The sequence below is a fragment of the Aulonocara stuartgranti genome, assembly GCF_965226115.1.
Source record: "Aulonocara stuartgranti genome assembly, chromosome: 15".
In the NCBI taxonomy this organism is placed as follows: domain Eukaryota; kingdom Metazoa; phylum Chordata; class Actinopteri; order Cichliformes; family Cichlidae; genus Aulonocara; species Aulonocara stuartgranti.
Window position 1 is genome coordinate 41,960,428 of NC_138951.1, and position 15,453 is coordinate 41,975,880.

Below are 15,453 nucleotides of genomic sequence, written 5' to 3' on the forward strand. Positions count from 1 at the left end.
AAGATATCGCATATTTGCAAAAGTGCTTCGACGTTTTCAGAGGCGTCTGCTACCCACCAGCTCGACAGCTAGCCGGGAGCTCGAGGGTTACTGATGCGGCCGAGAACGGCACAACTCCCGGCACATCATTTTCAGATCACCGCGGAGTTTCGCTGCTCGGGTTAAACGTAATATATAAGTCACTTAGACAACCTAAAAATGTTATTGTTGGGCTTTTTTCAGTGTTTTGTTTGTTCGTGAGTAAATCGGTTTGGCTGAGATTAAAGTTATTAGATTAGATAAAATAAAACTTTATTAATCCCCCGGGTGGGTTCCTCCTTGGTTTTCACACAGCTGACTAAACGTCAAACAGAAAACTTATTAAACAGAAGTATGAGACAGTCGAGAATTTACACCAGTGTCTGGTTATATTTTAGATAGCAAGAAGCAGACGGCCGAGTTTATTAAACTCCACCGAGACAGCGGTGACGCTAATCAGAACTAGACCGTCCAATTTCACGCCTTTAAATTTTAAAGGCGTGTTTGTGTGTGTGTTTATACAATTGCTATTATGTTTGCACTTTATGTGTAATGTTACTGACTGCAGAGATCAGTAAGATGTGTGTATTTTTTATTTATTAGTTTTATTTATTTAATATTATTTTTTAATTGAATGACTGTCTAGTAGTTCACAGATGTCGAAAAACTGAGTGTGGTAAAGCCACTGATTTTGTTTATGTATATTTCTGCAATCTGCACATTGTACTGACTTTCATTTTAATGTTTACACCAGGGTTCCTTGTCAGCACTTTATGCTCAGATGTTTGTAAGCTAAAAATAAACTATTGTGTATGTTCAAATATACTGTTGTGATTGAAGAAGTTAAATAAAAATGTCAGTCATCAATTCATGCATCACCTCATGTCATCATAACAGAGGTCTGTCTTCCAGGAAAGAACAGTTTAAAATTAATGTAATATAGTATTGGCCATACTATATGATGTATTGCTTGTCTTTGTTTAATAATACAGAAGACAAAGACCTTAAAAAATAATCGCATATCGCATCGCAATCGCAATATTGGGGCAAAAAAATCGCAATTAGATTATTTTCCATAATCGTTCAGCCCTACTAAACATGAGAGGTTTTTGGACAAAGTTTGTTTTTTCCATTGATTAAGCACTGCTTCCAGCCAAGAGTGATACCATATATGCCCCATAGCTGCAGAAAAGGCTAACATTGTTATCTTTTTACAAAAAAACAGCTGAACATGAGAGGTTTTTGGACCAATTTTGTGTTCTCCATTCTTTAAGCACCGTTTAAGCACCGGCACCGTTTCAAAAGTACCGATTTGGCACCGGTATCGGATAAAACCTAAACGATACCCATCCCTAGTCACAAGTGAATCCCATGGGCGTAACAAACCTGCCGCAGTTGGCTAAAGTATCACACCCATGCTGTTTTTGGTAACCATGGATACAACAGGTGCTTGTGGTTGGAAGCCAATCGTGGAGAGGATGTTCGGGGTCAAACTGAAGAGCGATGCTAATCTAGTCTGATAAAGTAGGATGTTGTTTTATTTTTGCTTGTAAGGCACGGTGGAGCTTTACAGGGTGCTGGTGAGAGCTTTTACACTTGCAGTGTTTCTCTAATAGTTACAGCATTCTTGCTAGCACAGTGTCATTTCTGCTAGTGTGCACTTGCCTGTTCGTGCTGCTGATGCAGGACTTCTGCGATGCTACTCTCCAACGCTCTGAGCTGCTGGTAGATGTGATGCAAGAACTCATCCAGGTCTGTTTTATCAAGCTGGCATCCTTGGACCAAAACCTGCAGGGAACAAAAGATTAAAGACCGTCAGAGAACTGCACAAACATCTACAGCAGCCTAACATCTCCCACAGAAACTAACCCAACGTGTGCTTTGGTGGCTGAAATGTAGTCAAACATAGTAAAGACAGAGATTAAAGTAAGCGTGAAGCACTCCACACCAATGTGGGCTGGGCAATAAACACGTGCTGGAGAGAGAAACTCTGCTTTTCTTGGCGTTAAGTTACTCTCGAAGACATTTGTTTCATTCATTTTTATGACTAAAGTAAATTACAGTCATTACCTGATGTGAAGGGAGGCCAATGATGGAGGAATATGCAAGGATGGTGATGAAGATCTTAGGCTTGAAAAATCGATCTGTTCCAGGGACTCTGAATGGTTGAACCAGACCAGCCAGACACCTGGACAAGGCGTGGAAGACCTCATCAAAGATCATCTCGCCTGTGCTGTCATCCTGCAGGACACAAAACCAACGTGTAACACAGAGACACCAAATGATCTGGCATATTGTGCACCAGAGGCAGGGCTCAGTGTGAGCTGTTTCCCTCAGTCTATGACATTCATACCTGCCCAGTTTAGGCAGAGGTTTTATATTGAACTGAACACATGTTCTTTACATGCATCAATGAAGCCACTGTGAGAGCCCAGGTCTACGTCAAAAAAACGTTAAACTTGAATTAAAGTCTGTTACTAGTGGAGCTGACTCAACCAGTGGTGCTCTGTGCACAGAAGCTCTGCTGTGCAGACTGAAGAGCCGGTCTGATGGATTTTCACCACACTGAGAATAACAGTTTTAACATTAACATCAGGCTGATGTGGAAGTTCAGGATGAGGCTTTGCAGGAAGGCCTTATCTTAACTGTTTTTTAAAGGCAACATGTGAGTGACATCACTGTGATGACATCACTGTGATGTCACTCACATGTTAGATGACATTGTGCTGTGAAGACTGGAACATCTGTGTTGGCACTACTTTAGCAAACTGCTGACGTAACAAACAGCACTGATGTAACTGTGAAACAAAGAAACATGGCACTCATACAACTTCAGTCACAAGCCACGCCCACACTAAAGCAAACCCTCCTTTATTCAGCTTTCTGACTCTAGAAGATCCATCCATCTACTTACTTACTCACTTGCTTATCCAGCTGAGAGTAGTGGATGTTGGAGGCTATCCTAGCTGTCATGACCCTGCACAGGTTGCCAGTCTGTCACAGGACTAACATATAGAGACAGACCACCAGTCACACTTACATTCAACCCATTTAATTTAACCCTACACATGTCTTTGGACTGTTGGATGAAGCCACAATCCCCAAAGAGAACACACACGGCCCCTAAAGCTTCTTCTAGCTGCTCTTAATCAGCAGGGTTCACCACAGCAGACAGGTCTGCAACTTTGATTTGACAAACTGTTATGTTGGACGTCAACATGGGAATAGGGACCTTTAACATTAGGTGAATTTATAAACTACATAAATTTATGAAAAATCTCTTACTGAGGTTGTAATTTAAAGGAATTAATACTTTTTGCAACCCGAGGTTCCAATTTGAAGTCGTGCAGGTTTAAGGCACTTAAAAACAAGTTCTTATTTTACACCATATAAGGATATCTCTTATCTGTAGGTAACTGCTTAACAGTTTTCCAGATATGGGCTTCATGCTAACAAAGAAGCAAATAAGTCCATCCGTTGTCCATATGTTACCAGACATGCTGAGAGAAGCGGACCTGAAACCTCTGAACTGCATGAGCTCCTTCTCTTATGCAACGATATGGTTCAACAGTGCAGCGTGTGCATTTACAGAATACTCTGTGCTGTCTCATATAAAAAGGGTCAAATGTGAAGACTGAGGAACACATTCAGCAGCACAACAACAGTCTCAGTTCTGTGCTTTCAGACTTTAATTCTATCCTTGTGATTGCACTTGGTAAGAGTTCATTGGATCACCATGCAGTGCTGCTTCACATGCATGGATGGCCATGCATCCAGTTTTCTGTGAGAGGTTTCAGTACGGAGTAGCAACATCCCACTGAGCAACAGCTCGAGCACGATTCACATTCAACCAACTAAAAGTGAACAATCTAAATCTTAATGAGGTGCTTCGTCTGCGAGTCAGAGCAGCAAATGATTGTGAGCTCAGAAGGCAGAGCGGGTCATCTGCAGTATCCTTGAGCAACATACTGAACCCCAGGTTGTCCCCAATGTTAAATAAAGAGGCAGCTGGAGTAAGAAAAAGCACTTTAAGTGATCAAATATTTACCATTTGCAAAATTCATTCACAAAATTTAAATTTTTTTGCTCTTCTAACAGCGTCTGAATAAATTAAAAGCCTTCTTGACTACAAATGGAAACACACTGAGACACTCAGGAGCCAGAAAGAGACGTGATGTACTTGATATAAGACAAGCAGACAAATGGATTGTCCACTATGAATAATTTACACAGCAAATAATCATAACAAACTTAAATATTACATCTATTCTTGCACTAAGCACTTTTTAATATTGTTTGAACTCATTCAGGAGACAGTGCATTTAAGACTTACCACAATCCCTGTGGAGGGACTCAGGTCCAGCTCGATGATGAAGCGGTACCTCCGGGCCAGGAAGGTGGCCCGGGTTGAAGGCATCAGTATGCATGGGTGTGAAGTTGGGGAGATATCTGGCTGCCATCCTTTAGGTAAGATGCTAAGCAGGTCCAGTTCATTTTCAGAGTGCAGCTACAACAGGAAGTGGGAGGAAATATGATTTGCAGTAGCTTTTAGAGACCAATCAGAACAGCAGTTACAATGTTAAAATAGCTCTCCATTTTTCCTTTAATTTGTCACAGTGCAGCCACCATCTAATCATCGGTGGCATATACAAGGATAATAATAGAAGGGTGCCAATCTTGATCTTGGTGCTGCTGGGCCATCATGAGGACAGGAGAGGAAACTCACCACTTCAGGCTTTGAAGCCGGACAGATGATTTGGTTAAGTTTACTAAGAAACCACGCCAGTCGCACATTCCTAGAGATCCGGTAGTCCTCTTTCATGAGCAGGTAGATGTGGTCAGCCTCCTCCACCTTAACAACAACATGCACAATCATAAATCTGGGATGTTCACACATCTGTATGAGCGAGAGAGGGTTTGAGGATGCCCAACCCCACTGGATGGCAGCATTATTCAGGAATAATAAAGACCATATTTTCTAATATAAGCATGTCCATGTAGAACAGATCTATGTGATCTATTCTATTTAAACTAGCAAGAGTGGCTATAAAGGTAATATGAAAGTATTTACCAATATCACAGTTCAGGAGAGCAGTAGGGTCACAACTTTCACTCCATGTTTCAGAGGTCCCAGCGCAGAAACTCCAGAGCAACAGATTTCAAATCGAAACTAAAAACTCACCTTTTCAGTTTTAGCTTTAATTGTTAACAGGTGTGATTCTGTGAACAGCACCGACTCTCATTTTTAACTATATTTTAATTTTGCATTTAATTTGATATGTCATTTTTCCTATTTGCTTTGCTGGCTGTTGTGCATCATTTTCATCAGTTTTGTTGTGCTTCAATGTACCGTAAAATCTTTAGTATTATCATTTAAATAATCCAAATAAAAGCTTCACCAAGTTTGAAATCATTACCTTTGTTTAAAACACCATCTGGCTGATACCACGTTTTGTGCTGATGTTCTTTTGTTCTGCTTCAGCTTTTTATTACACCACAATTCAACATTTTGCCAATGCTAAACTGATGTAACAGCTAAACATAGGCCAGAGTAAGTGTGAGCTTTTTTGCTGACTGGCAGTCAGCAGGGTCCATATCTAAGAATAACAATGTTAGCCTACATATTTGTGCATCATTACACATAGTTATAGATTACAACACTCAGCAGTATATTGATCAACATTAGCTGTAGCTTCCACATTACTTATATACAAATAAAATAAGAAGTAATTATAATTCAACAGCATCGTCTTCAGTCACACCAGTCCTCTGCATATCCTCCTTCACTACGTCAATGAATCATCTCTGGTTTTCCTCCTGCCTGGCAGCTGCATCTTCAACATCCTTCCACATGCACTCTCCCTCCTCTGCACCATCTCAGCTCTGCCTCATTAACTTTACTCCAAACCACTCATGAGCTGTCCCTGTGTCCATTCTGTGTCCATTCTGGTCGCTCCCAACAAAAATCTTCAGTAGCATCTTCAGCTCTGCCACCTCCAGGTCGGCCTCACGTCTTTCTGTCAGTGCATAATAGCAGGTCTAACTAACATCTTAGGAATCTTCCCTTTATCTCTTGCTGCTATCCATCTGTCAAAAATCACCCGTGACACTCGTCCCCACCCGCTGCACTCTGCCTGCAGGCTCTTCTCCACCTTTCCTCCTGCAGAGTCCAACAGTACAAATGTACAGCTTGCCTTTAAATAACATATAATAGTCAATCTTTTAGCTAGCTGGTATTTTGAGATACTGGACTTTCATGTTAAAATTTCACTTCATAAAACTGCATTTGTATTTATTGTAAATACATAATGTGGGCTAAATGTTTTTAGCTGTTTCCTAACGAACACACGCGGAGCGTTAACCCTTTTGCCTATTTTAATGCTGAAGGAAAGTTTTATTTGGCTCTGTAATCTGCAGGCACGTATCGCCGAGTTGCTAACAGGCCAGAAACTCAGCAAAATTAACTTAAACCTTCTGACTAATGTGACTCGTGTTTACTTCCAGTTTGTCAGTTGCTGCTAGCTTCCTGTAGTCGTGTAGCTGTGCAGCTATCACAAGTTTCTCCTCGTCTGCAGACGTCACGTAACAGCTCTGCCTCTCTGTTGTGGATTATTTAAATTCATGCTTCACTTTAAAAGGGACTTTAACGACTTCTGGGTGTTAAGAGCACGAAGTTAAAATGTGGCATGTTTTACTAACCAGTGCTACCCTGACTGTTACCTCATTGTCCGGTCTCTCTGCCATGCCGTGTTTAGCATAAGAGCTGCAGGGTGTCGGCGAGGCTCGGCCGACGGATATCCACTCTGTGTTGTGCAAAGTGGTCTGTATTAGTACTTGTTTATCATCTGTCTTCTCTTCTGATCAGGTGCTTGTAGAGCGGTACCAGCGTCGACATGTTCTTCTTCGTCTTCTTGTTTTCGCGCAGTTGACGTCCAAACTCTGCGGTCTTACCGCCACCTGCTGGGCTGTAGCGGGACCTACAGGTGACCGGGTCGAAACGATAGTGTCGATGCTGGTGTTGGTATCGGATCAATACTAGAAAGAGTGATAAGATTTATACATATAAATATTTACATGTGTTAAATGAATTATTTTTTAGAAATTAAAAAAATAAACATCAAACATGCACTGTGACATATGATGTTTTTTTGACTCTCAGGTCTATGCTGTTTGTAGCCTGTAGCACATTTATAAGACTTCTGTCTTATAAATGTGCTACAGGCTACAAACACAAAGTCCTTTAAAGACAGGCACATTTACATTGCAGGTCTTCATAGAAGTTTGAAAATACATAAAAAGCTCACAAACTGTTCTCCACAACACGAGCTGCCTTTATAAGTTCAAAGTACCACTATCTGTACTGGTATCAGCAATACTGGCCCTGCTTGGTATCAGAGTGATACCAAATAAAATCTGCAGTATGGCACAGCACTAATGGGGCATTTTACAAACTTTATAAACGAGGACTATCTCCAGCAATAACATCATTCTTAGATTTTCTCTGACACAGAATTGATTTTCATGATTTTAATAAAGAAATTATAGCGGAACTGTTACTGCTGCCATATTTTGCCTGTGGCATGCTCTTTATGAATAATTGGAGGTGGATAAGATGGCTGTGAAAGCTGAATAAAAAGCAGTTGATACTTATACGCAAAAAAGTTTATGAAGGAGTTTTTGAAATGTGAATAGAGAAGCAGACTGTTAGTGCTCGTTAGGTCTGTTGTATATCATGTCTGTTGAAAACAAATGATGGATTGAAGACAATATTTTCTGCTTCTCGCACTCTTTGAGTTGTTTTTTCCACTCTAGCTGTGAACATTGAACATTATCCCAGATCCCACAGGGCAAGTGGCAGAATACACCCTGTACAGGTTGCCAGTCTGCCACAGGGCTAAACCACAGAGTCACTGTGATGCACTCAGGTGAGGTCCTGCTGTGAAGACTCAGAGTTTTGATGCTACTTCTGTGACACAAACACTGACATAATAAGTTCATGTAATTGTGACACCAAGAACCACTGCACACCCATACAACAGCAACTACGGTCCCAAGGCAGACCTACCCTACACCATACCCTGCTTTATTAAACATTTTGATTTTAAATTGGGCTATCTTTCTGTCCATCCACTTTCTTCCACTTGTCCAGTTCAGGGTAGCTGGTGGGCTGAAGGGTAACAAGATATCATAGAGTGAGAGAGAAGGTAAACCCTGGAAAGGCTGCCAACTGTCATGGGTCTTAAACATAGAGATATACTACCATTCAAGACTATAGAGTCAATCACGCATATCTGTGGGAGGACCTAGGAAAATATGTGGAAAACACGCAAACTCCATGTGTTGTGCTACAAACAATATTTCTATAGCGAAAGGTGAGGACCTGGTCAAATGCGAAGGTTAGGGGATTTTTTTAGACATATAGTGGGAATTCTGATTTGCAGCAGTCAAATCACTGAAATATATGTTAACCCAAAAAGTTGAATTATATTCTGAAGGAATTTGGTGTCGAGGATGTTAAATAATAAGGAGAAAGTATGTTTCCACCTCCTAAACCCCTAAAGTGAAAGAAGATTCAAAAGAAGCAGCGAAATGAGATTTACACAACTCAACATCGTGGTTTAATTTGGATGTGAATACGTGAGTCCTCTGTGAGAATGACAACCACAACTGTTGTTTTTACACGTTTTCTGAAGGAAGGTTGAAGCTGGCCAAGGCAGCTGCCACCTTTGACGGTAAAAATATTCAACACTGCGGAATTATGCTGACCTTTGCACCCACTTCTGTCTTTGTTATTCGCCCGTTGTCTTTACACAGCGCTGTGAATACATTTAAATACATAAATAAATATTTTGCAGTTCTGCCTGTCAAATGAAGTTCAGGGCAAAGCTTCCCCATGTTAAAGATTTGAGTCGCGGGATGACTACGTCATTCAACACGCGACGGCGAGCAGGCTTCTCCATGCTGTTTATCTAGAGTCCAGCGTGTGTGTTTTTGACTCGATCTTGCTGCGATTCTCGTCTTTAGTCATGGAGAAAAAAGGCCCAAATCCTGTTGGGAAAAAACCGAAACCCCAAAAGATGAAAGCGAGCGTCGACCCCGTCAGAAACTTCGAGAAATGGAAGAAAAAGTACAACCGGACCAAAGCACGAGTGAAGCAAGAGAGGGCGCAGAAGAAGAAGCCCGAGTGGCAGGTAGAACGAGAGTACATCGATAAGCTGGTGAGCAGGTATGGAGAAATCAACCTCAAGGAGGTTGTCAAGTTCTCCGACTTCCCCATTTCTAAGAAGACCTTGCTGGGCCTGCAGGAGGCTCAGTATCGGCAGCCTACGGAGATCCAGCGGCAGACCATCGGCTTCGCTCTGCAGGGGAAAGATGTTCTCGGTGCGGCTAAAACTGGCTCCGGTAAGACTTTAGCCTTTCTCATACCGGTCCTGGAGTGTCTCTACCGCCAGCAATGGAGCTCCATGGACGGCCTCGGTGCTCTCATCATCTCTCCCACCCGAGAGCTCGCCTACCAGACCTTTGAAGTCCTGCGCAAGGTGGGCAGGAACCACGAGTTTTCTGCAGGGCTCATCATCGGCGGAAAAGACCTGAAAAGCGAGTGTGAGAGGATTCACCGTACCAACATTGTCATCTGCACCCCGGGCCGACTCCTCCAGCACATGGATGAAACGGCCACCTTCCACGCGTCCGACCTCCACATGCTGGTCCTGGATGAGGCAGACCGCATTCTGGACATGGGCTTTGCAGATACGCTCAATGCCATCGTGGAGAATCTCCCCAAGTCCCGGCAGACTCTGCTGTTTTCTGCCACGCAAACCAAATCAGTCAAAGACCTGGGCCGGCTCAGTCTCAAAGATCCGGAGTATGTGTGGGTGCACGAAAAAGCCAAGTTCAGCACGCCAGCCACGCTGGAGCAGAACTACATCGTGTGTGAGCTCCACCAGAAGGTCAACATGCTCTACTCATTCATTAGGAGCCACCTAAAGAAGAAGATCATAGTCTTCTTCGCCTGCTGCAAGGAGGTGCAGTACCTGTTCCGAGCTTTCTGCCGTCTCCGGCCAGGCATGCCCATCCTGGCTCTGCATGGAAAACAGCAGCAAATGAAGAGGGTGGAGGTGTACAACGACTTCCTCAAGAAGCAAAACGCTGTGCTTTTTGCCACCGACATAGCTGCCAGAGGCCTGGACTTCCCTGCCGTCCACTGGGTGCTGCAGTTTGACTGTCCAGAGGACGCCGACACATACATCCACAGGGTGGGCCGGACGGCCAGGTACAAGGAGGGTGGAGAGGCCCTGCTGCTGCTGCTGCCCTCGGAGGAGACAGGCATGGTGAAGCAGCTGGAGGAGAAGAAAGTTCCCATCAACAAGATACAAGTGAGACATCATCTACCCATTACACACACACACACACACACACACACACACACACACTGTTCAGTAGGTTTATGTAAAACAGTAAAATAACTGTTTGATGTTTTTACTCCATTTAGAAGGAGATATTTCAAACCCTCGGTACAGTACTTTGCATTACTCCCCAGGAATTAAGATAAGATAAGATAAGATAGAACTTTATTAATCCCTCGGGTGGGTTCCTCTGGGAAATTCGACTTCCAAAAAAAAGCACAGCAACGACCGAAGTTACAGTTACAGAATTGTTATATATATATATATAGATATTAGGGGTGCAACGATACACAAAATTCACGGTTCGGTTCGGTTCGATACTTTGGTGTCACGGTTCGATATTTTTTCGATACAAAAAAATGTTCATGCATTTTTAATTTGTCATTTATTAAAATTATAAATATATATTTTAACTCAAAAGTACAGTTTTTAAATTTAACCCTAACCCTTGTGCGTGTTTTTTATTTTGACAGCGAATGCGCACCTGCGGACCACTTATGTGCAGCCCTGGTTATTTAGCTCGTCATATTGCAGCCACAGAAATTCTTTTGTCCATGAAACCATAAAGCTGCACTTTCTTTTTGCCTTATAGTCTGATTTGTCATAACTTCTCCGTTTTGTGGTAAGCTTTTCTTTGGCTGTCACTTCTTCACCCTGACCTGTCTTATTTGGCTCAGCAGAACTGAAATGCTTTTACACACACACTCACATAAGCTCAGCGATTCTCTGCGATCAACCTCTCACATGTTTAAGCTGCGGGAGATTTCACTTGTCATGTTTGCATAGTAAGCTAACGATTAATAAGACGATGTCAGAGGAATTGGTGCACAAATTATCATCACTCACAGATCAGTGCTGTCGCTCTCTATACACAGTTCGCACGATTGCAAAGTGAAAGCAAAAAAACAAGCCCAAATTCAAACACGATTTCAATATGTCACATATTGACAGTGGCTCACCGATGCCAATGACATAATTACCCAGCTACATTTCTGAAAGAATGCAGAAGCATTGACATATATTTTTCCTACAATAGCCCGACGGGCAGGGCAGAGATAGTTTTTGGTAGCCCGACTGAAAAAATCGCTAGCCCCAGGACGTCGGGCTAGCGATATTGCAAGCCCTGTATCTGATTGAGGAATCACTCATCTTTGGAAAAGAGAGTTTATTACAGAGAAATGTCTCTTTCCAAAATAAAAGCTATACTATACGCTTCTTCTGGGCTATATTCTCAGCAGCATAAGGAGAATCATGTGCTAACAGCTGTCTAAATGACTCGGCTAAAGTTAGTAGCATGCTTGTTGTTTTTGTCTTTGCACTAGGATGATGTCGGTGTAAATGTGCAGTCATATTCGTTGTGTTCCCACTAGTGCTTTCAGGTTAATCTCGTTGAAATGACCTTAACGCCACAACACGGCAAATCTCCGTTAACGAGCTACCGCCGATCTACCGCCGATCGCCCCGTGCATGGGGCTGGACGGCCAACACGTTAACGAGCTAACTGCGCTAACACACTAGCTCCCACCCATGTAATTGAGCATTGCGTGGCACATCCAACATACTGTTTTACTTTAGTCCATGACTCGCTTACCTTCAGGGTCATACGTCACATGAAAACCAAAATAATTCCAAACGCCAGATCTGAATGAGGGTCAATTTGCCTGTTGCAAGGAGAGCTTAACTTCTGTCTCGCTAGCTTGCCCTGCGCTCTTCCTTCTGACTATGCTGTCTGTGTGGAGCGCTCAGTGGATCTGCGCTCGACAGTGCAGCCTAGGCGGAGTAGTCGAACACAGATTCACTGAGTGCTCCACACAGACAGCATCGTCAGAAGGAAAATTGATAAAATAAATTACAAATGTTGTATTGTTCGATACATATGCGTACCGAACCGAAAGCACTGTATCGAACGGTTCAATATCGATACGAATATCGTTGCACCCCTAATATATATATATATATATATATATATATATATATATACACACACACACACACACACACACACACACACACACACACACACACACACACACACATATATATAAATACAGAGACAAATATAAATAAAATATACAAAGGGGATAAATAGAATAAATAGGAATAAAAATAAAAATACAAGTGAATTGCACATTTCAAGTATTGAGTCTATTGCACTGTTGACTATTTACAAAAAGTATTGCACAAGGTATTGTACAGTGAGGTGAAGAGCTTAGTAGTGTAGGCACTACACGTTAGTATAACACTGTTAATATCTGCACAAACTGCCGTCCTAACGAGGTGTGCACACGTCAAATAACTTTAAGTATCACTACAAATCTGACAGAAAAGTTGGGGAAAAGACTCACAGTGGTGACAGCAACTCAAATTTAGGAACAAGTACAGGCAGATATAATATGATTATGCTAAACCCAATACTGCTGATACAGCTTAATGTGGTACTTATATTTCAAATATTGCAAAATAAAAAAACCTTTGTCCGCACATCTCGTCACCCAGAGCTGTACTAGTCTTAGAAACCTCCTCAGAATATATTTATTATAGTTCATTTATTTAATATACGTGGTTATATGTGGTTTCAAACAGGCAGATTTAAGTGTAGTCACAAAACATTACATAAGATCTGATTAACTTAATTGTTTGGCTACTTCCAGGTGAACCCAGACAAACTGCAGAACGTGCAGCAGAAGCTGGAGGCCTTCCTCGCTCAGGAGAAGGAGCAGAAGGAGCGAGCCCAGAGGTGTTTTGTTTCCTACCTGCGCTCGGTGTACCTCATGAAGAACAAAGAGGTGTTTGATGCCTTTAAGATCAAGCTTCACGAGTACGCTTTGTCCCTCGGCCTCGCTGTGGCCCCAAGGGTTCGGTTCCTAAGTAAAGCTCAGGCACAGAAAGTAGAGAAAGAAGTGCAGGAGGAGGAGTCTGAGGAAGAAGAAGAGCTGAGGAGATTTAAGGCCCAGCTGAAAGGAGAGGTTTCTCGTGAGGAGCGGCAAAACTCGGAGTCAGACGAGTCCAGTGAGGATGAGGACGGTGGTGATGAAGGAGGTTTGGATACGTCCAAGACATTAACCCCGAGTGCAGGTGACGCTGATGACGATGATGATGATGATCTACGAGACTTGGACCTGCTGACAGTCAAACGAAAGGATGTCTTTAATCTGACGGAGGATCAGCAGAGTCCAGAGGATCCTGAAAATGACCCAGAAAAGAAAACTGAGAAAGAGACAAAGTACAAAGAAGCTAAAAAGATCCTCAAGAGAAAGTTTCAGGTAAACACCAAAGTGACTTTCAATGAAGAAGGTGAGGCTGTGCAGCTTTGGCCACCAGTCCAGCAAGCAGTGACTGCTGAGGATGAGGGGGAGCAAGAAGAGGAGGACGTTTCGGGAATCAATGTGGAAAAGGCTCGGGAGAGGCTGAAGCGGGAAGATCAAGAGTTTGATAAGCAGGAGTACAGCCGCAAGGTGAAAGCCAAACACCGAGAGAAGCGGCTGAAGGAGAGGGCTGCCAGGAAGGAGGCAAGCAAGCGGGACCAGGACGAGGAGGACGAGGTCGTGGCCTACCTGGCCAATGACAGCGAAGACGAGTTTGACCCCAGTGCCCTGCCAGATCCCGACAAAGTGCACTCGTCGTCTTCTTCGTCGTCAGAGGATGAGGAGGACGAGATGGAAATGGGGTCGTCTAAACGGCAGCACAGCAGTGAAGAGGAAGAGGAGGAGGACAGCGAAGAGGAGGATGAGAAGCATACAGCAGGAAAGAGGAGGAAAGTGAGCGATGAAGATGATGAGCACACAGCTCTGGACACTGGTCTCTCTTTGGCAGAGGATGAGGAGTTAGTCTTACAGTTGCTGGGTGGGCGAAGGTAGATGACCCAAAGAGAACAGAACGGTTCCGTCAGTTCTAATGAGGAGTACTCAATCTGACCAGTGTTTTACTCTGCAGTGCAAACGTGCAGGTGACTGTTCAGTCCAGAGGCTTCCAATCAGAAACTGCCATCAAACGTTATCAGGACTGATCCCATTGGGTGTGAAAGAAACACTGCTAAATGTTGCCCCGTCCTGATTGGCTTACACAAGAACAGAGTCATAGCAAAGAGACGAGCCAAACATGCTCCTAGAGTGAAGCACCAGTCAGTCATGTTAGAGCACATTAGCAAAAAATAAAAGCTCACTTTGAGGCAGAAGTTGTGACCCAGCTGTTCAAAACAGAAGAAAGATGGCGGTGTGCCATTAATGTGTAACTTTCTCTGTAAAACAGTCAATTCCAGTTTGTAATGCAGACTTTCAGACTTTAAACACGAGCTCGGGGTTGGTCAGTCTCAACAAAGCTTGAGACAGCAACATTACTGAAGGTCCTGCAGAGGGACAATGAGTGCATCTTTATTTTACATGTATTATGTTTAAACTGTTGTTCTACTTTTCCCCAAGTGGCTAAAATGGCCATTAGGCTGCTGAGGTTAAGACTAGGTCATTGTGTTATTGCACTCATAGTGGGATAAAACCGTTTCTGGAAGGTAGTCTGTGACTTTTCAACTGAAAACCAAACAGGAAGTTGTTTTCTGATGCCCACATTAGTATCTGAGGGGTGATCGTTTTCAATCACTGTCCACTGTTAAATGTGAACAGGTTAGCTCCACGATGCCAGAGCTGCTGATGAGGACAAGCGGTGCCTGGTTGGCATCCATGGGGAGCTGTGTTTCTCCAAAAGGACTAAACAGCTTAGTTAATGCACCGATGTTCCCTGTGGCTCCCTGGCTCACCCCTGGAATCGTGGCCTCTTCTTCTTCTTCTTCTTGATCCATGAATATAATTTCATGTCTGAGAGTCACAACTTTGACTTGTCTGATTATTGAGTTATGCTATTAAAATATTTGTAATCATTGAAGTTTTCTTGTCATTGGTTTGAACTTTAAGGACTTTAGGGGTAAATTTCCAGGAATTTCAAGTGAATTCTAGTGACCTGGATGGATCAGCCTGCTCTAAAGTCAGCTGAAGTGCTTCTCTCGGTGTGTGCCTGTTTTTCACAAACATGTACTTCT

The 15,453-nt window shown here is 42.9% G+C and overlaps 2 protein-coding genes across 20 annotated transcripts in view; one reads left to right on the top strand and one right to left on the bottom strand.

Moving 5' to 3' along the window:
* The window catches only part of szt2 (SZT2 subunit of KICSTOR complex), a 112,949-nt gene extending 105,964 nt beyond the window's left edge, over positions 1 to 6,985 (bottom strand). For 7 of the 19 annotated variants that reach the window (XM_082506006.1, XM_082506005.1, XM_082506002.1 and 4 more), the window contains exons 1-5: positions 6,739 to 6,981; positions 4,745 to 4,870; positions 4,352 to 4,525; positions 2,089 to 2,259; positions 1,684 to 1,806 (exon numbers count right to left, since the gene is read on the bottom strand). In XM_082506006.1, coding sequence (XP_082362132.1) covers positions 1,684 to 1,806; positions 2,089 to 2,259; positions 4,352 to 4,525; positions 4,745 to 4,870; positions 6,739 to 6,762 — 618 coding nt within the window. In that variant the 5' untranslated portion in view covers positions 6,763 to 6,981. Of the gene's footprint in view, positions 1 to 1,683; positions 1,807 to 2,088; positions 2,260 to 4,351; positions 4,526 to 4,744; positions 4,871 to 6,738 lie in introns of all 19 variants that reach the window. The other 12 variants (XM_082505999.1, XM_082505996.1, XM_082506000.1 and 9 more) reach the window with 4 other exon arrangements.
* A 1,940-nt stretch (positions 6,986 to 8,925) lies between these two features.
* On the top strand, positions 8,926 to 15,294 carry ddx10 (DEAD (Asp-Glu-Ala-Asp) box polypeptide 10). The gene is made up of 2 exons (XM_082506024.1): positions 8,926 to 10,394; positions 13,076 to 15,294. The coding sequence occupies exons 1-2, from the start codon at positions 9,045 to 9,047 to the stop codon at positions 14,279 to 14,281; spliced, it is 2,556 nt and encodes an 851-aa protein (XP_082362150.1). The 5' UTR covers positions 8,926 to 9,044; the 3' UTR covers positions 14,282 to 15,294.
* Positions 15,295 to 15,453: the final 159 nt, after the last annotated feature.